Here is a 24885-nt window from a genome sequence, read left to right as displayed (position 1 = left end):
GACACTTGGTGTTTGCGTACCGAGGGTCTACGCACAGCTTGATACAGCTGCACACAAAGGTGGCCATCAAGATGAGGGTGATGTTGGGCACGTTTTTTTTTCCCTCTTCATCTAGAGGCTTGTAGATTGCGTCCCTGTGCACATGATCCATTTTCGACCTCCAGATAAAGCAAAAGATGGCTCGGATGATTGCCATCGTGCAGAAGTGAGAAATGGGCCAGACCTGCGCCACGTACAGCAACACCGAGAGTGCCTCACACCTGATGACCAAGTTCTTACCCGCAATGGAGAGGGAGCGTCACTCCCACATACCCAGTTTTTGTTCCACCATTGCCACTCGCTCCTTCCAGTTTCTAACGCATGCCCCGTCCCTCTGCCATCACCTGCAAGTTGCCCTCCAAGCCACTCACCAACCAGACTTAGAAATATATCGCCGTTCCTTCACTGTCGCTGGGTCAAAATCCTGGAACTCCCTCCCTAACTGCACTGTGGGTGTACCCGCACCATCACATGGACCACAGCAGTTCAAGGTGGCAGCTCACCATCATCTTAAGGGCAATTAGCGATGGACAATAAATGTGTATCTTGCAAGCAACAGCCACATCCCGTGAATGAATAAACTAAGATAACACACAGGTCTCATTCCAGCACCTTAGATGCCAAAACATAAACAGAAATACCTGGAAAAACTCAGCAGGCCTGGCAGCATCGGCAAAGAAGAGCAAAGCTGACGTTTCGAGTCCTCATGACCCTTCAACGGAATTAAGTAGAAATAGGAAAGGGGTGAAATATAAGCTGGTTTGGGGGGGGTGGTAAGGGAGGGTTGTTGGGACAAGCAAGCAGTGATAGGAGGAGATAACCAAAAGATGGCACAGAAAAAAGAACAAGGAGGTGTTGAAGGTGGTGATATTATCTAAAAGAATGTGCTAATTAAGATTGGAGAGCAGTACAAGCAAGCTAGCTCTAGTGGGGGTGGGGTGAAATAAACCATGGGTGGAATACATTTAAAAATAATGGAAATAGGTGGGAAAAGAAAAATCTATATAAATTATTGGAAAAAACAAAAGGGAGGGGGAAGAAACAGAAAGGGGCTGGGGATGGAGGAGGGAGTTCAAGATCTAAAGTTGTTGAACTCCATATTCAGTCCAGAAGGCTGTAAAGTGCCTAGTCGGAAGATGAGGTGCTGTTCCTCCAGTTTGCGTTGAGCTTCACTGGAACAATGCAGCAAGCCAAGGACAGACATGTGGGCAAGAGAGCAGGGTGGAGTGTTAAAATGGCAAGCAACAGGGAGGTCTGAGTCATTCTTGCGGACAGACCTAAGGTGTTCTGCAAAGCGGTCACCCAGTCTGCGTTTGGTCTCTTCAATGTAGAGGAAACCGCATTGGGAGCAACGAATGCAGTAGACTAAGTTGGGGAAATGCAAGTGACATCCTGGTCCACTCCTCCATCACCCCCGACTCCTCAACCCCCACCTACGGCACCTCCCCATGCAAACGCAAAAAATGCAACACCTGTCCGTTCACTTCTTCTCTCCTCACCGTCCAAGGGCCCAAACACTCCTTTCAAGTGAAGCAGCATTTCACTTGCATTTCCTCCCAACTTAGTCTACTACATTCGTTGCTCCCAATGCAGTTTCCTCTACATTGGAGACACCAAACGCAGACCGGTTGACCGCTTTGCAGAACACCTTCGGTCTGTCTGCAAGAATGACCCAGACCTCCCTGTCGCTTGCCATTTTAATACTCCACCCTGCTCTCTTGCCCACATGTCTGTCCTTGGCTTGCTGCATTGTTCCAGTGAAGCTCAACGTAAACTGGAGGAACAGCACCTCATCTTCTGACTAGGCACTTTACAGCCTTCCGGACTGAATTTTGAGTTCAACAACTTTAGATCTTGAACTCCCTTTTCCAACCCCCTTTCCGTTTCTTCCCCCTTCCTTTTGTCTTTTCCAATAATTTATATAGATTTTTCTTTTCCCACCTATTTCCATTATTTTTAAATGTATTCCACCCATGGTTTATTTCACCCCACCCCCACTAGAGCTAGCTTGCTTGTCCTGCTCTCCAATCTTAATTAGCACATTCTTTTAGATAATATCACCACCTTCAACACCTCTTTGTTCTTTTGTCTGTGACATCTTTTGGTTATCTCCTCCTATCACTGCTTGCTTGTCCCAACAATCCTAACTCCCGCCCCGCCCAAACCAGCTTATATTTCACCCCTTTCCTATTTCTACTTAGTTCTGTTGAAGGGTCATGAGGACTCGAAACGTCAACTTTGCTCTTCTTCGCTGGTGCTGCTAGACCTGCCGAGTTTTTCCAGGTATTTCTGTTTTTGTTTTGGATTTCCACCATCCAAAGTTTTTTGTTTTTACCTTAGAAGCCAATCTGGTGGTTGCCCAAGGCAACTGGTGACGTCATGCAGAGGCGCCGGGGCGCGACCCGGGCGCTGGCCGCGCGGCATTGTGGGATGCTCTGATTGGCCGGCCGGGTGGAAGGTTCAAGCTTCCCGCTTGGTGACCGTGATGGAGTCTGGGAGAAGGAAAATATGGCGGATGTGGCGGAGCCGTGAGTATTTCTGCGTGAACTCCGGCCGCTCAGGCCTCTTTCACATTGACTTCTGCTCGTTCTTCTCTTGGGTGAGCACGTCTGAACCTTCTTTTATTCTCTCTTTTTAGGGAGAAGAAAAGAAGGAAAGTAGAAGAGCACACTGACAAGTTAGTGTTGAATGAATGTAGCGGCCCTGGTTTCTGCTTGTGCGAGGTCTGAGGCTGTGGGCTTGTTATAAAGCTGCAGCTCCGAGCAGCGGGATCAGTCCGGCCTAAACCTGCATCCTTATTCGTCCTAAACTCGGGAGCTAACTGCTTGGAGGAATAGGAATATATTAAAAAAGAGGAAATCTGGGGAATTGATGGATTGCCAAATGCACTTTCATGCAGAACTCACTTTTTGCAATAAATGTTAAAACATTAAATGGAGTTATTAAGCATTTATTCATTGGCTTGAATTGAATATCACATGAAACAAATTGTCAACTAAATTCCCAATTATGTTTGCACCATTTCTGTAGGAACAGTGATTGATGTGTATGTTTTAACTGGGATAAATCTGGATTTCCAAAGTTTTGCAACAACTCTCTAAAATTATTGTGATTTAAATTTACTGTTATATTTACGTTTTAAAATAGTTTGTGTTGGTTGCTTTAAGCACCAGATCATTTCCTCTTCTATAATATGGAAGGACTGTATTTGTTTCTACCCCCCCCCCCATATTTTTTTAAAAAATATGTCCCATGTATTATTCCTGAAATGGGAAAGTAAGTAGGAGACTTCACAGCCCCCTTCTAATGGCACTGTGAAAATGGTTCATGGTAACAATCCTGTATGTTTTTATCTTTAAGACTTTGATTTAGTATTTTATCCTAAGGGATAAAGATCAGCACCTCAACTTTGTCCCGGCTCCTTTATGGTGTGTTGGACTCGTGACAATGTGTTGCTTGGTTACTGACATTTTGTACCACTGTATTATCTTTAGAGTTATAATCAATTGTTTTTTTTTCTACTTTCCTTTCTTGCCCCTGCCCATTTTGCAGCACATCAGAACTATCCTTGATTGGGAGGTTGGATAGGGAGAATTGCAAATTCAGTATAAAATTGACACTTTTGTTTTGGCTGGTGTCAGTGTTGCTTGTGAAATTTAATGATATTCCAAAAAAGGGCCAGTTTTCATTTCATTTTAGTCTTTGATATTGTTGAGATTGCTGAAAATTCCCCATCTGAGAGATGCTTCATTTGTGTATAATTTGACATTGCGTTTTTAACTCTGGCATTCTAATTTAAGATTTTAAAAATGAAACTATTGGTGTTATTAGGTCTATCCGCCTCTTCTTAAAAAATATATCTGCTGTTGAAAACACCTAAGACAACTAGTTCTTTTCATTTCATGTTTCTAATAATTATACTGTGTTGTGAAAACTAAATTTCTAGTTGAGCTTATTTTGTTCCGTGCAGAATGGCTGTTGATGGTGGGTATGGGGACACTGGAGACTGGGAAGGTCGCTGGAATCACGTGAGGAAGTTCCTTGAGCGTTCAGGACCATTCACGCACCCTGACTTTGAACCAAGCACTGAAGTGAGAAACATTAAATTATAAATCAAAGTTTAGTGCTGGATTGCAGCAGTGTTTTTTTGTTTTGCTTTGCTGAATGTTCTTGTATGTCACAATGGGGGCTAACAAAATCAGTGACTTATGCGATAGCGGGATAAATTTGGAAAGCTACTTCTGACCTAAAACCTCAAACTAATGTAACTGAAACACTCAATTTTGCTGTTTTTATTTATTGAGTTGATTAACTCCACAAAATAATTTAGAAGAATTCCTGAAGTTTGCATCTTCTATTTGCTATATTTCCCACTTTTTGTGGCAGGATGTAAAATGGGTAGTTAGTCTGATTCAATCAAATTCCTGCCAGGGGGTTATGTTTAAATTGCCCTCTTGTGACTGCACTCACTTTCTGTCTACAAAATGTTAATTTCTGTTACATTTCAGTCTACTACTTCCAATTATAAGTGTGAATGCATGAATTTATATTCAGGTGATTAGAATATGGAACTCGCTATCACATAAGAGTAGTTGAAATTAAATAGATGCAGTAAAGGGGAAACTAGATAAGCATAAGGGAGAAAGCAATAGAAGGGTAGACTGAGGGTGAGGTGAAGTGGGGTGGGCAGAGGCTCATGTGGAGCATAAACACTGACAGATCTGCTGAGCTTAATTATCTCTTTCTGTCCTCTGAATACTATGTAACTGTGAAACTGTCCATATAAACTTGTCTAGCTACAATTTGAACTTCACGCCAGTGGTAACATTGTAGTGGCTTGATTTTGTGCCTCCCAGCTCCTTCGCTTCAACTACAGAGAAATTGTAAGCTCCTCTACCTTGGGGATTCCCAAATCGTCACAATTTTTGCTATTTAATTAGAAATATGAATATATTGACTCAAGTATTATATAGAAGTAAATTAGTGACTTGAAAATGAGTGCTTAAATTACAACTGCCTGCTCTGATCCTGTTATCAAGCAATCTTTAATCTCTAAGATAAAAGCAAAATACTATGGAAGCTGGAAATCTGAAATAAGAACAGAAAATGCTGATAAAACTCAGCAGGTCTGGCAGCATCTATGGAGAGAGAAACAGAGTTAATGTTTTGAGTCCTTATGACTCTTCAGAGCTGAAGAGCCTTTAATCTCTGTTTTATTTGTAGACTATACTTGGTCTTGACTTCCAGTGCATAATGGTATGGGAGATTGACTGATATGCCCTAAAGATCAATATTCTTTAATATAAACCACTTTATAATGCTGCAATCCAAAACATCCTATAACCACACTATCCATTTTTCAATTTATAACCAACCTCCTATACACGCTACCACATTCCACTTGGTACTGTATGCCTTCACCTGGCAATGAGTTGTCTACATGGCAAATTATCAAAGACCTTTTGAAAATCTACATCTACTGTTTCCTCTATCAATAGACTGTGAAGCCTTTGTCACAGCTGTTGGGAAGTGCATGAGTCATACAGACTCACTTACCCTCTTAAGTTTCCATCGTTGTGGAGAAGTAACTGTCAACCCCTAACTGTCAATTGACCACTATCCGTTACTAAAATACTAAGATCAAGCAATTTAGTCCCTGAATTATGTGGGATTTGCCTTTGAATCCGCTGCAGATTGATGGGATGAAGGTTTCTTCTGTTGGCTGTTGTAAATAAATAGGTTTGGCGAAATCATAACCTAGATCTCGGACAGAAATTCACAATGTGGAAAAATGCACGTTCTGACATTTGGTTTCCTATTTATTTGCATGGTAGTGGAATTGTCCCTTTAATGCGCAACATTGAATACTCTGCCAAAATTAGAGTTACAGCACACCAAGAGAGCATCTAATCTATGTTATATATAACTAAATTTCAAGGTGCTAAAATGCAGTACAAGTTCTGTTCCCTACCATAAATCTTCATCCGGTAGAGAAAAACCATTCCAATTTGAAATCAAATATATAACTTTTCACTCAAATGATCCAAATTAAAGGTTAGCAGATACTTTCAGAATTTTCAGGAACTCAGCATGAATAGTGTACCAATTGTGAAAGCTTGCATGACCTCTCTTTTCCCACATACTGGTCCACCTTTAAATATAAAATCCCAACACATCCAGAAAAGTACTGTAAATTATTGTTCATCACTTGTATGTGTACACAAATGGGGACTGAGATTCTGAAAGGGGAGCTGCTCTTTAAAAGTTGATGGCCCAGATTTTATAGGTGTACTGTTCATAGTCATTACCCCTTTGAGATTGAGTGAAACTTCAGGATTAAGCACAAATGCAGATGAACACACAAATCCTGTCACTCCTTGCTCTGTCAAAGGCTATATTTTCTCTGCCCTCCAGTAACCAGTCAAAACAGTTGATTTGAGGAGAATTTCCCCTTTTTAATCATGAGAGTGGCTGTTTTTCATGGTGATTTGAGTAATATCTATTACTGAACAATGGATCTGGCCCTGAAAAAATAATTTTATATTTATGGAGTATTGTTACTGTCCCCATAATAATTAATTACAAGATATTCAAAGAAAATTGAAAGTCTTTTTCATGATATTTTAGCTTCTGCCTTCACATGACATGTATGACCAACCTTCATTTTGCTGCGTGTAAAGTTTTTAAAAAGTGGTTTGATTTTAATGCTTTTTTTGGCTGCCCTTGAGAATTTTTTAATGTGATTGGCTGCTTAGCTTTAGCTTAATGACATCACTGGAGCTGCACACTGGAAATCCACAAAAGAATGTTACAATCCACAGAAAGGGATAAAGTTCACACTGCAGAGACTGTTAGATTTCTCAGCGAGGCTTTTTTTGATGTCAGCAGCAAGTGCCTTTGTTTCACCGCTGGCCGCAAAATCCATATTGGTGTATATTTTGAAAACCGTTCCTACCAAACATATAGCCTATTCTTTCTGTGAGTGTGTTATTAAGTTGAATCGAAACTTAATTATCGAAAATCTGTTTAAAAGCCTTAATTCATTTTCTTATTTTTCTGTGATGTTGACTGAGCAATAGTATTTCTTTCTACAGTCACTCCAGTTTCTTCTAGAGACCTGCAAAGTTCTAGTTATTGGAGCAGGAGGTTTAGGATGTGAACTCCTTAAAAATCTGGTAATGTATCTTTTTAACTTTGTTTCCTGATTATACAAAAAAGTTTTGAAATTAAGTGGGGCTGCAATTTGAATTCAGAATAACTCCATCACAAATACTCTGACCTAGTTTTGCAATGCAAGTGGTGGATTTATATACATCTGTCTGTATATCAATATTACATTGAGATTTCTTGCACCCAGTGCACACATCAGTTGCACATTTATTACAAATGGAAAATAATCTTTAAATGGCTTGTTACGGACCTGGGGCCTGAAATAAGAACATTCCAAACATCTGTTCAATTCTGACCTCACCTTGCATTTACTCTAAAGCAATTGAATTTGAGGCTTTAAAGGGACAAACTCTATTTAGCAACAGAATTATACATTTTGTGTTGTCATTCATGTCCTCCAGTAACTGCGCAACCTCTGACTTGCCATGTGACATTTCTATAAAACTTTGATCTGGCACATGCATCACACTTCAAAATGTCAGTTCTCCTAAAAGAGGCAATCATTTCATGCTGGTTTTCAATAATTTAGCCAAAAATTTGACCATACTTGCCAAACTGTAAACAGGTTTACAAGCAGCATTTAGCATTTGGACTTGTAGCAGTTAAGTGTTGGTAAGGCAATAGACTTGGTTAACAAGGTGGTGAACTTAACTGAAGAATGAGCAGAGTATTGCATTTGTTAAACTTTCAAGAATTCAAAAGTAAAGAAGCTGGATTAGTGGTTGGGAAATCAAATGATCTGCCAGTCATCACGTTGGCTGACTCTTGGAATATTTTGAGTTAATCCTTCAGGTCTGCATAGCAGAAACACCTGCTATGACCTGACCCAGGTGCCAGTGTTGCTTCCCTTTTTATTCACAGTATGTGATCATTACTGAGAAGGTCAGCTTTATTGTCCAGCCCTAATTGTCTTTGAGAATGTGGTGGTGAGTTGCTGCTTTGAACTGCTGCAGTCCATGAGTTGAAGGTATTCCCAGAGTTCAAATTCCACACTTTTTACGATGATGAGGGAATGGTGATATATTTCCTAGTCAGGATGATGTATGACTTGGAAGAGAACTTGAAGATAGTGGTGTTCCCTTACCTGTGCTGCCCTTCACTTTCTAGGAGGTAGAGGTTGTGGGTTTGACTTTTGAAGTCTTGGTAAGTAGCAGCAATGGATACTGTAGATGGTAGACTGTGCACTGGTGGTGGCAGGAATTAATGTTTAAGGCGGTGGGTGACTAATCAAATGGGCTGTTTTGTCCAGGATGGTGTTGAGCTTCTTGCCTGGATTGTTGCACCTTCAACCACACAATTGGAGAGTATTTCATCACACTCCTGACTTGTGCCTTGTAGATGGTGGAAAGACTTGGAGGAGTCACTTGCCGGAGAATACCTAGCCTCTGACCTCTTGCATGCCTGTCCCCCAAGCTAAAGAGAGCAACTACAACCTTTTTGCCTCCCTTCACCTTTTGTCTTTTGAACCATGTGGCATTGTTTCATCCAGATTTAGTTCTCAGCCCTTGCTGAGCTCAATTTCTGCTTTGGTGTCAATCATCAGGTCATTCTATGCTCTGTCCCACTCATGCTTGAGACATTTGTTACAGCCAGCTCTCTCTCAGAACCCACAACTGTAGATATGTTTTGCGTTTATAAAGGAACTTGAATCTCAGAAATGTCTTGATGCATCACACATTCAATCATTTTGAACTTCAGTTTCTACCAAGTAGGCAAAAACACAAACATTTTGCACATTTTAAGGTTCCACAAATAGCAGTGAGATGAATGGCACATTGTGTTTGAATTTGGTTGAGGGAATAATGGTGCCTGGAAAAATTGTAAGAATGGGTGATATTTTGTTACCTGTAAGAAATTCAAGAGGATCAGTTTCTTTATTTTTTTTTAAAATGTGTTCTGGAATTTCAATAAATAAACTTGAATTCTAGCAACTGTACAATAAAACATTTCAAGACCTGGAATGAGCAGTGACCTATGCAAGTCATGTTGGATATATGTGGAAAAAGTCAGTGGGAGAAATTTACTTTTAAATGTGAAGTATTTATCCCAAAACGTGTCCTTTAAACTGAGTTGGGCCTCGCATTATGTAAACGGGCTACTCTGAACTGCTCAGTGCAGATGTATTTTATTGATCTTTGCAAATGGGGCAGTCGGCTCCAACAGAAGTCAGACTGTGGTAGAGCATGAAGCAGTTCTTACTGATTTTTGTAATGCTGTCAGTTAACCAACAGTATATTTCCGAACCTTTTAGCATTTCAAATTGAACTTTGTACGTAGAAAGTACGTTCAGTAGTTCTGTTGTACGCTATCACTGACCTCATCTTCTTATCACAGGCTCTAATGGGCTTCAGACAAATTGATGTAATTGATATGGATACAATAGATGTTTCTAATCTGAACAGGCAATTCTTATTTAGGTAAGTAATTATATATGGTTGCATTGTAAATTTTGCTGTTACTGATTTTCTGAATTGAGTCCTCTGAATTGCAATTTGTGTAAAAAATGGTTTTCAAGTCCACAGTTATAAAAAAAAATTATTTTTTTAAGCCAGTATAATTACTAGTACAGAGGTACCATTGTTGGCTTCATGCATTGAAATAGTTTTTTGTTCCAAGATGCATATTTGTGAGTGCAGCATTTTATATTTTAAATGGCTGATTACAAAAGCTTAATTTATAAAACATCCATTTAAAATTTAAATGTTCTACCTTATTTATTTCAAAGTGCCTCTCAGTTAAGTATTTTGACAGATGCAAAAATTCTGTATGCTCTTCTTTTCTTCGTGGAGTAATTGGCCCGTACTGGGGAGTATATGATATCCAAAGCTGGGTGGATGTAGCTGAAAGCTGACTGCTTTCGTATTGAAATTCTTGATTAATCTGTATGTGCTAATCCTTTTACAATAGTGGAATTTTTAAGTTGGCTTCTTGCCTCAGCCGTGTACCCAGTGTAGTTTGATTAGTGGGTGTTTAATGATTTTGTATTAGAAAAATGTTACTTTCAATGTTCTTATTAACTTTTTTAAACAGACCAAAAGATGTAGGAAGGCCAAAAGCTGAAGTAGCTGCTGAGTTCATTAACAGTCGAATTCCTGGTTGCAATGTAGTTCCGTATCCTTTGTTTAGAAAATAATTTGACTGTGGCAGTAAGATGAACTTGATCTGAAAATGGGGTTGACCTTCAACAGGGTGGCTATAAACTAAAACTGCTTTATGGAATGCTTATCAAAAGAGTTAGATACTGGATTTTTAAAATCCTATTCCAAATTATGTTGTTTTTCCCCGAGTTATGTTGGAGGGAGATATTTGAACAAGACAATTTCACGCGTGTAATATAATGTGATTTGCTGTTGCTGTATCAGTGTTTCTTTGGGTTATTGTTTTTCTTTTTCTTTTGTCACAGCTGTTTCTATATGTCTTTTCAATTTGTTCCTCCTCTCCATTATAATCTGTGTATGAGTCTATATATACACATTATTAAGATTGCTTGGTCAGAGAAGGAGCTCTTCTAAAGCTCTTTCTGCTTTGGGTATAGTGTTGTACTTTTGTTGTAGTGTTGACTAATTAAGATCTTGTGTTCTACCATAACATTGCGAGTTACAGCTAGAAAGATTAATATAGCATGAGTGCAAAATGACTACTAGCCTGATTCGCATAATTTCCCCTTCCTATTTATCTTTGATATGCATAATCATTATACAGCAGAGCATAATAGTCCCTTAGCTAATGTTTAATTTGCCTTTAAACTACCATCTGCAGTTATTAAGTTCTGGGTGTCTTTGTGACAAAGGAAGTTGAAAAAGGAAGCAGTAATGTAAACTTCGCTCAAGATACCAATCAACCTGCTTAAACATCTTATTTGCAAGAACTCAATCCTCTGCATCTTGCTATTGCACCCAAAAGCTGCAGATCTTTAAATTAAATTCATAAAGACCAATGGGCTTTTTGCAGATGAGGAATTTGCAATCCTCTTTCTGGCAGCATTAAATCCTTGGATCAAATCTCACCTGCAAAGAGTAATGAAAACAAAAGTACCTAACCATAGGGAGCTGTACTGCAATTTAATTGGCGCAGGTTTTGCTGCAAGTGGAGAAAGAACAGCTTTTGCCATGCACCTCAAAGTTGCCCAGAGTCTATTTGTAGGCTTGTCAGCAGAGATTTTTGTTAATCGGGTGTCTGATCCAATGTGGTGTCGTCTACAGGGAATCTATGGCTTCTGTGAGCAGCAGGGAAGCTCTTCAATCAGTCAGATTGAAGAATCCCCACTGAACTATGTGGACTACAAAGTAGAAAGCAAAAAAACAAGAAATATAACTTAAACAGAATTACCTGGAAAAACTCAGCAGGTCTGGCCAGATCGGCGGAGAAGAAAAGAGTTGACGTTTCAAGTCCTCATGACCCTTCAACAGAACTGAGTGAATATTAGGAGAGGGGGGAAATATAAGCTGGTTTAAGGTGGGGGGGAGGTGGGTGGGGGTTGGGGGGAGAGAAGTTAGGCGGGGTGTGGTTGTAGGGACAAGCAAGCAGGGATAGGAGCAGATAATCAAAAGATGTCACAGACAAAGGAACAAAGAGGTTTTGAAGGTGGTGATATTATCTAAACGAATGTGCTAATTAAGAATGGATGGCAGGGCACTCAAGAAATATAACTTATTGCACAGGAAGCATAATAAAGATTGGAACTTTACAAAGGCATAGATTTTGCAGTAGTAATGACCACGAAATTGTCAGCCTTCGCCATCATTACTCCTCTGAAATTAACAGCAAATTCTGGAGTCCACATATCACAGAATCTTAATGGCACAAGAGGCGGCCATTTGGCCCATCATGTCTGCACCAGCTGTCCAATGAGCATTATGACCTAGTGCCATTACCCTGATGCACAGTTAAACACACAAATCCAGAAGTTGCTGTCAATGATTCTGTGCTTCTCCATAGGGTGCTATGTTGAAGTGCCTGCAATCAGTTCAAATTCACTGATCTGTTGAGAACGTTCCCTTTTATGCTGTTAGTCACACTGTGAAAATGTTTTAAAAAGTTGCACCTTGTTAAATAATATGTAACTGGGTTTTTAACAGCATAATTAAATGTATAAACAATTACTGTAGGGAGAACCCCTATATTTGCGGAATGCCTAATTTCTCCATTATAATTAATTCCATATCTTTAATTTTGTTTTTTAATTTGATAATTCAGCTTCTACTTTAATCCAATTTTGCTTTCCGTAAAATTAAATTAAAATGAAATGGATAATCAGTATGTTTTACTCCCTCATTTGCTAACAACAGATATTTCAGTGATTTCAGACCACTGCATTTCCCAATATATATTAATGACCTAGACCAAAGAGTGTCTTTGACCAAGTCGATGGTCCACCAGCTGCTGTTGACATTTATCTGTTTGCATCCCTGGGAAGAGCCCATAGGCACAGAGTCCTGTGTTACAGAGCTGCTTGTACTGAACCTTGACAAAAACCAGTACGTTTCTTTCCAGGCTTGCTTTGCAAAAGCACATCCTAGAAGGAGGTGGGCACTGGTCTCTTTCCCACTGCAACCGCTCAAGGGTTGCATGCAGAAGTGGTGAGACTGTGATCATGCAGGAAGGATCTGATGGAGATGGCCCTTCTCACCACCAGCAAAGCTGCATCTTTGTGCTTGTTTGAAAGTTCTGGCAATGAGGCACTCTGCCAAATGACTTTGATGGTCTGCTCAGGAAACCATTCAACATAATTCACCATCTCCTTTTTCTGCATGGCCTCGAGGACTTTATGTGTGGACCACTGCCTAATGGACATGTGTTCAAAGGTGTTTTTATACACTAACTTTTCCCTGAGGGATAGGTGGTACAGCACAGTCCCACTGAATGGACTGTTCCCCAGCAACGTGGCCAGACCCATCCTTCAATCCCAGGGACAGATAGAAGTCATTATGTTGTGACACTTAATATTTGCATATCAAAAAGCTGCTTACAGCTTGATACAGATACACACAACGGTGGCCATCAGGATGAAGATGATGTTTGTTCAATATTTAAATCCAGTACAGATTTTAGTATCCAACGTTTTGGTATTGATTTGGATTTCATGGGCCAACACAGCTGTCAAGCCATGCAGGTACAACCATGACTTTGGGAAGCCAGCTTCCTTCCAAAACCTTGCATAAAGCAGACATAAGGCTTTCTAAAACCTGTGAACTGATTTCACCTATATTTTGCTCTGTATTTCGACAGTTGATGGCTTCTTGGTTTGTCTGCTTTTGTATAATTATTATAAACTTGGTTTTAGTCTGAACTTAGTTAACTGGCTACGGTATTTCCTGCTTTTGCATAGATGGAAAATGGTGGGCATCCCAAGTAAACTGTACTGTATTATACAGCCATGGCTCAGTGAATATAACCCTCACCTCTGAATCAGAATATTATGCGTTCATGTTCTAAATCTAAGGCTTGTGCAGAAAACTAACATGACACTGCAGTACAGTACTGAGGGAGTGCTCCAGAGCTGATGTATTTCAAATGAGGCATTAAACTTCATTTGCCTTTAAAATGGATGGGAAAAAAATCCAATGGCACTGATTTGTTAAAGAGTAATTAAGTTCACCAAGGAATCTTGGTCAATGTTTGTCCCTCAACCATTAACACCAAAATAAATTATCTGGCCATTTGTTTCAATGGTGTCTGAAACCTTGCTGCATTTAAATTGGCTGCTACATTTCCTACATTAAAGCACTTAATTCGCTGTAAATTGCTTTGGGATGTGCTGAGGTTATGAAAAACCTACGGTAATATAAATACAACTTGGTTCTTTTTACAGTAATAAGGGTAATTGTTTGACACATGGCATGCTGTCATGCTCATGGTATGCATAATGCTTGTACGCAGTTGGAGTAAGCCTGAATTGTAATATTGTGTTCTGTGATGTACTTTTATTGTCAAGGATATTTGTCTAAGATGTTCCAGTTCTTACAACCGAAAGAACAAGAATATATGTAGTTAGGAAGGCAGTAGAGCCAGTGATATAATGAATTGAAATCATCCTTAACTTAACTCTCAGACATTTTAAAAAGATACAGGATTTCAGTGAATCTTTTTACAGACGTAAGTAATGACTCTTACTGAAATCCAGTTATTTCTCTGCATTGATAGTAATTTTACTATTTACTAACAAAGCTGCAATCACTAGAGGCACCAACCCTATGAAAGTTAGTGATCAAAAATCAGACTTCTAGCCTTTGATATAGATGCATTCTCTCTGATATAAGTATTTTAAGAAAGGCTGTGTTTAGAATTTGTTTGATCAAAGTGCATTGCTTATTATAGTGAGCTCAGTAGATCTAAGATATAGTTCATGAGCTTTAGTATTCTGAGATAATCAACTCTTTACAAAACAAAACGGAATTACCTGGAAAAACTCAGCAGGTCTGGCAGCATCGGCGGAGAAGAAAAGAGTTGACGTTTCGAGTCCTCATGACCCTTCAACAGAACTGGGTGACTATTAGGAGAGGAGTGAAATTTAAGGAGGGGGGTGTGTGGTTGTAGGGACAAGCAAGCAGTGATAGGAGCAGATAATCAAAAAATGTCACAGACAAAGGAACAAAGAGGTGTAGAAGGTGGTGATATTATCTAAATGAATGTGCTAATTAAGAATGGATGGCAAGGCACTCAAGGTACAGCTCTAGTGGGGGTGGGGTGGAAAGACTAGCAGGGCATACAAGATTTAAAAATAATGGAAATAGGTGGGAAAAGAAAAATCTATATAAATTATTGGAAAAAACAAAAGAAAGGAGGAAGAAATGGAAAGGGGGTGGGGATGGAGGAGGGAGTTCAAGATCTAAAGTTGTTGAATTCAATATTCAGTCCGGAAGGCTGTAAAGTGCCTAGTCGGAAGATGAGGTGCTGTTCCTCCAGTTTGCGTTGGGCTTCACTGGAACAATGCAGCAAGCCAAGGACAGATGTGTGTCAAGATAGCAGGGTGGAGTGTTAAAATGGCAAGCGACAGGGAGGTTTGGGTCTTTCTTGCAGACAGATCGCAGGTGTTCTGCAAAGCGGTCACCCAGTTTACGTTTGGTGTCTCCAGTGTAGAAGAGACTGCATTGGGAGCAACGAATGCAGTAGACTAAGTTGGGGGAAATGCAAGTGAAATGCTGCTTCACTTGAAAGGAGTGTTTGGGCCCTTGGGCGGTGAGGAGAGAGGAAGTGAAGGGGCAGGTGTTGCATCTTTTGCGTGGGCATGGGGAGGTGCCATAGGTAGAGGTTGAGGAGTAGGGGGTGATAGAGGAGTGGACCAGGGTGTCCCGGAGGGAACGATCCCTACAGAATGCCGCCGGGGGGGTGAAGGGAAGATGTGTTTGGTGGTGGCATCATGCTGGAAATGGCAGAGGATGATCCTTTGAATGCGGAGGCTGGTGGGGTGATAAGTGAGGACAACGGGGACCCTATCATGTTTCTGGGAGGGAGGAGAAGATGTGAGGGCGAATGCGCGGGAGATGGGCCAGACACGGTTGAGGGCCCTGTCAACAACCACGGGTGGAAAACCTCGGTTAAGGAAAAAGGAGGACATGTCAGAGGAACTGTCTTTGAAGGTAGCATCATCAGAACAGATGCGACGGAGGCGAAGGAACCGAGAGAATAGGGTGGAGTCCTTACAGGAAGCGGGGTGTGAGGAGCTGTAGTCGAGGTAGCTGTGGGAGTCAGTAGGCTTGTAATGGATATTGGTGGACAGTCTATCACCAGAAATTGAGACAGAGAGGTCCAGGAAGGGAAGGGAAGTGTCAGAGATGGACCATGTGAAAATGATGGAGGGGTGGAGATTGGAAGCAAAATTAATAAATTTTTCCAAGTCCTGACAAGAACATGAAGCAGCACCGAAGTAATCATCGATGTACCGGAGAAAGAGTTGTGGGAGGGGGCCGGAGTAGGACTGGAACAAGGAATGTTCCACATACCCCATTACGAGACAGGCATAGCTGGGGCCCATGCGGGTACCCATAGCACAACTTTTATTTGGAGGAAGTGAGAGGAGTTGAAGGAGAAATTGTTCAGTGTGAGAACAAGTTTAGCCAGACGGAGGAGAGTAGTGGTGGATGGGGATTGTTCAGGCCTCTGTTCGAGGAAGAAGCTAAGGGCCCTCAGACCATCCTGGTGGGGGATGGAGGTGTAGAGGGATTGGACGTCCATGGTGAAGAGGAAATGGTTGGGGCCAGGGAACTGGAAATTGTTGATGTGATGTAAGGTGTCAGAGGAATCACAGATGTAGGTGGGAAGGGACTGGACAAGGGGAGAGAGAAGGGAGTCAAGATAACGAGAAATGAGTTCCGTGGGGCAGGAACAGGCTGACACGATCGGTCTACCGGGACAGTTCTGTTTGTGGATTTTGGGATGGAGGTAGAAGCGGGCCGTCCAAGGTTGGGCAACTATCAGGTTGAAAGCTCTGGGAGGAAGATCTCCAGAGGAGTTGAGGTCAGTGACAGTCCTGGAAACAATGACTTGATGTTCAGTGGTGGGGTCATGGTCCAGGGAGAGGCAGGAGGAAGTGTCTGCGAGTTGACGCTCAGCCTCCGTGAGGTAGAGGTCAGTGTGCCAGACAACAACAGCACCACCCTTGTCAGCGGGTTTGATGACAATGTTGGGGTTGGACCTGAGAGAACGGAGTGCAGTAAGTTCAGAGAGAGACAGATTAGAATGGGTGAGAGGAGCAGAGAAATTGAGATGACTAATGTCACGCCAACAGTTCTCAATGAAAAAATCAAGAGAAGCTAAGAATCCAGAGGGAGGGGTCCAGGTGGAGGGAGAATATTGGAGGTAGGTAAAAGGATCCGTTGAACAGGGAGAGGACTCCTGCCCAAAGAAGTGAGCACGGAGACGAAGACGGCGGAAGAAGAGTTCAGCATCGTGCCGAGCCCGAAATTCATTGAGATGAGGGCGTAAGGGTATGAAACTAAGTCCTTTGCTGAGCATTGAATGTTCAGCGTCGGAGAGGGGAAGGTTAGGGGGTATAGTGAATACATGGCCGGGGCTGGGATTGGAAGATGGGGTGGGGGCGGAGGTACAGGCAGGGGTGGAGGGTCCTAGATGGGTGTTGGTGTCGATGAGTTGTTGGAGCTTGCGTTCCTTAGCACTTGAGAGAAAGAGAAAAAGTTTCTTGTTGAGGTGTCGGATGAGACTGGGGGCACGCGCAGCTTTGAAAAAGGGTGCAGCGGTGCCGCTGGAGGGAGAGGTCAAGTGTGTTCATATGGCAGCGCATGGCACTGAGTGTGGATCTCAGAATGTGACGTGAACAGAAGTCTGAGAAACGTTTTATGTCCCGGATATACCTGTAATCCTGGGTGGGTTCGATAAAGAGGGATGGAATTTCAGTTGAAATCCATGTGGGGTAAGTCGGAGACGGAGACAGTCACAGAAAGGAGATATGGCTGTGAAAGCGGGTTTTAGTGAACACCTTGTCAGGAGAGAAATGGAAAGCAATGAAGGTGAACAAGGCAAAAGAGAGATACGGAAATCTTGTCGCAGAAAGGAGCAAAACTTCTTCAAGGTAGGCATTTCTTAAACTCTTTACAAAACGCTATTCAGGAATATACTTGCTGAAGGTCTAATCTTTATAAAGTAGTTCATGGCCTGTTGTGGTTTTTAAAATACTTTGACTTTGCTACCTTCTCAAAGTGTGATGACCGAAAATATTTTCTCCTTTCATGTTGATGAGTTTCTCCTGACTACCTACTATTATTTCATATAAGTTGGTGACCCTCAGCTGTAACATCCAATTGACCATTCTTCATTTTTGTGCCTCGACTATGGAGGCTATTTGACTGTGGGGATGGGCATCATAGCCAAATTGATCCTGTACTTACCAATGTTCACATATGGACATATTCCAATAGGGAATAGAGCAGGAACCTGGAGCACCAAGGCCATTTGGAGGACCCTTACCATCTCCAAGCTAAATAAGACAGCTGAATAAATTAACTAACAGACCATAATTGAATCTGTGGCTTTTCTGAACTGAGAGTCGGCTCACTGTTATTACCAGTTATTCCATCAAGGGAACTGTCCTCAAGCAATTTAACTCTTAGTGTTGTTATGATCTCAGTGGAGAACAGTAACTTTTTTTGGATATCCGAAAACCCAGATGTTTACTAAAAGAATGAACCACCAGATTTACAGTTTAAAACAAAAGAATTTTACTACACAAAAATCAAAGAACATGAATACTAATGCATTGTATCTTGGTCAGTTACATTAAAGATATTAAAAATACAATGAACACAAATCTAAACTGCTCTTCTTAACTCCTTCCCCCTCACACATTCTCCCCCCCCCCCCCCCCCCTTCCTCCCCCGGCCACATGAGCTCAAGTCAGATACTTATCAGAAATTGGAAGATTAGCCACTTACTCTCAATACGGTTTCAAAGATTGTTATAAGCTCAGTACTTCCTTGGGCCTTCCAGCAAGGTTGTCCCTTCAAATCTCCTCCAACAGTCCCATGGTTATAGACTCCCCATTCAACAGCTGTAGCCACCTCGGATTAGATCTCTCCTGGTTCTAATGTTCTTTAACTCTGGAATCCTGCATTTGGAACTCTCCCAGCTTGGCTATTTCTAGAAGTCCAATTCACTGTTAAGAGTCCTTCAGTTAACAAGAATTTTAATTTTTTTTTAAGCCAGCATACAGAATTTCAATTGAACCCTGTTTGAAAGAAACGTTCCTCATATCCAGCTTATTCTAAAACTAACTTGCTTGATCACAGCACAATGCACAGTCAACTCCCCCTATAATTTACTTGTTGACCCCTTTTCTGTTGTAAGGCAACTTGGCCACATGAGTAGTTACTGGTAGCAAGTTGCTTTTTTTATATCAGAAATCATTTCCCAAAGTTCCTAAAGGGACCATCATTGTAATATATAGGCTGTCTCCCCAACAGCACATGGCCAACAAAACTAGTTTCAATCCTCCAAGTCTTTGAATTAGTTGATCTCCATTGGAACAGCGCTGGAAGCACTGCAGTTGGCTGCAGCATCACTGATTTCAAGGGAGGAACATCTGCTTTATTACTAGACATTGGCAATTATTGACATTTCTGTATTTATGAATACAGGATCCAGCTAGCTTGTGATTTTCTTTTTTCCTTCTCCTGGAGAAGGAACCTGTTCCTGTTAAAGCATGCATGAGTTTAATAGACTTAGGGTGACTGAGTGTGACTGGCCTGTTCATATATTTCACTGAAGAAGCCAACATCTTTGAGGAAAAGAGAAAAAAATGGTTTTATAATAAGCATTTTAAACTTATTTGAAGTGGTGGTGTGCTATCCACTTGTCACTTGCCTGCTCTAATTCGAGCACATTCTTTTTGCATAAACTTCAACCTTTCTTATAATTTTCCCTCTAATTTTAAGGAAACTGCTTGATGCAGTTATTTCTATGCACTGAGCATCACAGTGCTCCCATGTGGCCAGTCATCCATAAAGATTCAGACTGGTCCCAAACGTGCCAGCCACCAACCACATAGACTGCATAGACTGATGTAAAGGATATATCTTAATTTGAAATGTAGTTATTACACTGACTTTTAACATGAAGTGCCAGAAGGAAGACAGTTGAGCTTTCTCATGCCTGCTTCATCTACATTCAGTTTGATCTCCTTGCATTTCTTACTGCTCTTTGAAAAGCCAGTGGATCCTGACATGGCAATTCTGTTAGGTACTGTAAAGCATAGGCTAGATATTTAAGTGGGAGAGAAAATTTAAGGACAGATCCAGCTACTTGTTACCTCAAAGATGTCACTAGGGGATAAGGTTGGGATCAGTGTACCTCAGTAATCTGCAGGTGAAGGATGCTTTGTATTGAGAAGTTGAGGGGCCTGAAGGGAAGGAAATAAAACAAATTAGGGTCACAATTTTTACCTAGGCTAGCAGTACTGAGAATTTGCTGCATTTTTGGAAGGACAGTCTTCAAAATGGGATGTTAAACTGAGTGGTTCAGTTTAAATTAACAATTACACTAATAAGGACAGCAAGTTTTTTTTGATCCTGGCCAACTTTCCTTTCCAAACAATCATTTGCAAAATAATTGATTATTCATCTCTGTGGAGTTTTGGAATGTGCTAAATGAGTGTCATGTTTATCTATATTTAACCATTGGACTCCAGAATTACCACATGTAAAATATTTTTTAAAATTTTGAGACTTTATAATGTGATTATGGAAGAGCAAATTTTATTTATGAAGCTTGAATTTGGAAGTCAGTGGTTAATAAAGGAGGGAAATTGGATCAACTCCAAGTCACTTTGAAACGTACTTTTTATTGTTTCAGAATTTCACATCGTTATTAGTGGATTAGATTCTATCATTGCCCGACGATGGATCAATGGAATGTTGGTAAGAATATTAATGGATATATTCAATGGAGAATAATAATTAAGAACAATTAAATTGCAGCAATTTAGCAGAGTTCAGATAACGTAACCATAAGAACAAAGGTCGGGCATTATAGAATGGGCACCCATTTACCAGCTGAAGTTAAAACAGAAAATGCTGGGATCCCTCAGCAGACCAGGTAGTGTTTTTGGAGAAAGAAACAGAATTAACCTTTCATGACAGTGACCCTTATCAGGACAGCATCTGTTAATGAAACTAGTTTTATTCTGTTTCCCTTTATTCACCCCAAACAGATAACCAAGGGCACTGTACTCCAGACATTTGTACGCTGGTAATTGACTGTCTGTTGCCCTTGTAAGTTAGAGTAATAATTAACAGATAATTAAAGTGCTGTTGCTGTGTATATCCTGCAAACGATTTTGGCCAATGGTTTAAAGCGGGAAGAAAAACATACCAAGTGAAACCAGCTACATAGAGACAACGCGTCAGCTAGCGAGTATCAACTACCTCTACACTTATAGTAGTCATAGTGGGAAGCTCTAAATATGGAAGTGGAATGCAGTGTGTTTCCAACACTGAATCTAGGGACTTAAAATCACCATAAGGTAGCACAAAAATATAAACAAACTAGGATAACTTCATTGAGATCATAGTGCTACGCAATTTACAGCAAACATACTTCAACAAGCTATATTAAATATGTAAAGAAAAATGACTATAACCCCTTTTGTATGTACCAGATAAATGCAGACTTAGTTGTTATCTCAAGCCACATCACCTTTCCAGACTTCTCTTCTAAGGCATTGACTAGTAAGCATTTATCCCACGTGTGTGAGAAAAACCTTAACTTACTTCTCATGAATTAGCTTTGGTCCTTCCGCCTTTGTGGAGTTAATTCAGTATCCCACAGTTCCTCATTGATTATCCTTTTTATATTTATATAATTGAAAACAGTTATTAAAAAAATACATATTTGTTGCCCATAGGTATCCCTGCTGAACTTTGAAGATGGAACACTGGACCCAAGCTCCATTATACCATTGATTGACGGTGGGACTGAAGGGTTTAAGGGTAATGCACGTGTTATATTGCCGGGAATGACAGCATGTATAGAGTGTACACTGGAACTATACCCTCCTCAGGTAACTTTAGGTTTACAAAAGTGTTACTGATTCAGTATTTGGGACCTGATAAGTTAGAGGGCGAAGTTATTAAAAATAAAGATATACTTAGTTGCCTCCTATTCCAAACCACTGCTCCCATTCCACACCTCTGATTCAATACTTCAAGATAACTTATGGTTCTGGTTTGTTACTTATGTCTCCCAATTTTGCTCTTCAACTTAATTTTTTTTTCTTTTTGACTATTTATTCTCTTCCCCTGTCAACTTTAATGAAGTCCTATCCATGTTACTTTACCTAATTTATCACCAGTTTTTTAAAAAATCTACATATTTTACTATGGTAACATCTCTTGGATCAGTATACATTATTTCAGTCAAGCCCACAGAAGCCTGATTCTTGGACCTATCAGTGTTACTCTGCTTTTAGTCGTGGTGGTCGGGATGGGGGTGCGAGTAGTGTGGTTTTGGTGTTAACCCCTTCTTGGCTTCATAGCAATAGGAGGCGACAGCACCGCTGACAACACACTTCTTATCTCTTTTCCCTCAACGATGTGTTTTAAAAGCCGGAGCCCATCTTTAGGGCAATTGTATTTGTTTCTGCTTCTGTTCTACACATTTGGAAAATTTTAAATGGGTCCACTATCTTAGCTACCTCACAAAAGCTTGTCAGCCAGCATAAATCCAGAATTTTAACCAGCAATTTTTTAACAAATTTGTGAATAATTTTGTTTTTCAGATCAACTTTCCCATGTGTACCATTGCTTCCATGCCCAGGCTTCCAGAACATTGTATTGAATATGTAAGAATTTTACAGTGGCCCAAAGAAAGCCCATTTGGAGGTAATGATAACTAAATCTAGTATTCTGAAATTTGCTTTGATAAGTTTTTAGGAAAAAAATCGAAGCCTTTAAACAGTGTTACTTGGAACACTTGCTCTGATTAATTTGTGTATATGAAATCCAAGTCTGCCTGAAAGTGCAACCCTCTTATTCAACTCTTAAACTTAATTTAAGATGGATTCATGAAAGACCAAAAATACTGTGCTAATTAAGAAAAGTTCACACTTAAACGTCCATTTTACTTTGCCATCACTAGTGTTCAAGATTATGAAGATTATCAGCAGTTACCAAAGCAGTTTGTCTTTCATCCAGGACACTCCTTGTCCAATGTAAGCCTCTGTTCAGTAGAATTAGAAATATGAGTAGTGGCCTTCAGCCGTGGTTGCACCAAGGCACTACAAACTTGCAGTATCAGAGGCATTTGCTGTGAGTTTGATGCCAAACTAGACTATATGTAATCTTGAGCCACAATGAGTGTTGATAGTAATCTTCAGCCATAAAACACAGTAGGTTTCTTCAAAACACTTTTTGCCTCTTGAGTGTGGGGAAGATGAGGTGTGATTGACCCTGACCGTGAAGAGGATTTGGGGTGCGATGGAAACAGCTACCAGATGTTCCTGAGAAGGGCTGCACCTCTTCCCCCTTCCACCCATTTGATCACTCCATCCAGGTGTTTTAAATTCATCCAGTAGTGCTGTCACCTGCTATTGCCATGTAAAAACATGGGACTGCCCTCAGACCTCATGAGCTTTTGTCTTGGTCAGCAGCAGATGTCCTAGATGGATGCATCCCTGTACTTCTGCGTGGTTACCCTTCAATATCCCCACTGCACACACAAGCTACCATCTCCCTCCAGAATGAACATCAACCCTGAGATCTTTGAATATTTTTCTCCCAAATTTGACAGTAATAAGTAGTTCTAAGCAGAGAAATGCATCAACATCATTATTTTGTTGCCATGACTTGAGATGAGTGTTTAATTTTGCAGAGTTGTTGAGTAAGAATCATTCTAACTCCTGCTTGATTAAGGTCAAGGTGTTGCATCACTGCGCTCCTGCACAGCATGGTGCCACTTGTCATCTGAGATCTAGCAGATTTGCTTCTCTTCCCTTATGCAACAGCTCAGACCTGTACAGGATTTCATCATCTTGGATTAATCCAAAAATGTAAGATAATTTCATCCACTGCTGGTCACAGTAGAATGAATACATACTTGTATTTCAACCCTTGTCATCTTTAAGCAGCTTATAGTGTACTGAATTCCACTGGTTTGTGTAAAGGGGGACAGTGCAAAAAATTGCAGTTAAACCTTTTTTTGTTGTGAAAATCAAAATTCTAAATATAATTTCTAGGTGGATTACAAGATTGCATTTCAAAATACATTAAAGTCTTCTGTCAGCTCGGTTTATGTACAAACTCCATTATAAAAGTGACAATGTTTAACTTTAGTAGCTGTGGTGACCTTCGCTATTGAAACATTTGCCTAATATATTGAATATGCATGCTGCTGCAGACTGGCAGCTGAGTGTTAATGCTGAGCATCCCCTCTGTGGCCTTGGCAAATAGTTATATTTATGTAAAGAAGTAAATTGTAAATGTGAATTGTTACTCTAGCTGAAGCTATCCAATTCTTCTCCCACACCCTGATGGAGCTCTAATCCTGCATCTTACCATAAATGATCAGCACAAATCTGTAGTCCTGAGCTTCGCTGAAGCCTTGGGACAGTAGCCTGCCCCTGCCTTTGGTAGCTCTGCCTCCCTCCATTCCCACTTGCTTCCCTGAACCTCTCCGTTCTCTCACTAAGCCACTCACCATCCTGACTTGGAACTATATCGCCATTCCTTCACTGTAGCTGGGTCAAAATCCTGGAACTTCCTCCCTAACAGCACTGGGGGTGTACCACATGGGCTGCAGCAGTTCAAGAAGACAGCACACCATCAACTTCTTAAGGGCATTTGGGATATGGGCAATAAATGCTGGCTTAGCCAGCGACATTTGCATCCCATGAATGAATTTTTAAAAACTAGGTTTTACAGGCATCTGCACTCCCACCTGCTAATACAGCCAGCTGTCCCAGAGACACACCAGGATGCCCCTTGCTCCATCGAGTTTTTTTTTTTTGGCAAAAATATACTTTATTCATAAAATATCTAAAAGAACATGACAACATTTCAATTGTCATCACAAAGTGTAATAAAACATTCATCTATTCCCATATAAGACATTGCACTTTGAGGTGCCTCAATACAATTGCATTAACTATATACCTTCAAGGACAAGCTTACAGTCCGAGGGCTTCTACATGGTTACCAGACCCTCGGTGAACTATGACTTTCCCCATTGCGC

The 24885-nt window shown here is 40.6% G+C and overlaps 1 protein-coding gene across 4 annotated transcripts in view; it reads left to right on the top strand.

Annotated features, from left to right (window-relative positions):
- Nucleotides 1–2464: 2464 nt before the first annotated feature.
- The window catches only part of uba3 (ubiquitin-like modifier activating enzyme 3), a 44442-nt gene continuing 22021 nt past the window's right edge, over nucleotides 2465–24885 (top strand). For 2 of the 4 annotated variants that reach the window (XR_005943591.1, XM_041192191.1), the window contains exons 1-10: nucleotides 2512–2567; nucleotides 2678–2716; nucleotides 4010–4130; nucleotides 7134–7214; nucleotides 9544–9626; nucleotides 10240–10320; nucleotides 14261–14304; nucleotides 20512–20576; nucleotides 21563–21718; nucleotides 22436–22538. Coding sequence is in view for 3 of the 4 variants with exons in the window: in XM_041192191.1 (XP_041048125.1) it covers nucleotides 2548–2567; nucleotides 2678–2716; nucleotides 4010–4130; nucleotides 7134–7214; nucleotides 9544–9626; nucleotides 10240–10320; nucleotides 14261–14304; nucleotides 20512–20576; nucleotides 21563–21718; nucleotides 22436–22538 (793 nt within the window). In the remaining variant the exon portion in view is untranslated. Of the gene's footprint in view, nucleotides 2639–2677; nucleotides 2717–4009; nucleotides 4131–7133; nucleotides 7215–9543; nucleotides 9627–10239; nucleotides 10321–14260; nucleotides 14305–20511; nucleotides 20577–21562; nucleotides 21719–22435; nucleotides 22539–24885 lie in introns of all 4 variants that reach the window. The other 2 variants (XM_041192192.1, XM_041192193.1) reach the window with 2 other exon arrangements.

This window comes from Carcharodon carcharias, chromosome 7, assembly GCF_017639515.1.
Source record: "Carcharodon carcharias isolate sCarCar2 chromosome 7, sCarCar2.pri, whole genome shotgun sequence".
Taxonomy (NCBI): domain Eukaryota; kingdom Metazoa; phylum Chordata; class Chondrichthyes; order Lamniformes; family Lamnidae; genus Carcharodon; species Carcharodon carcharias.
This window is presented reverse-complemented; position numbering and strand designations above follow the sequence as displayed.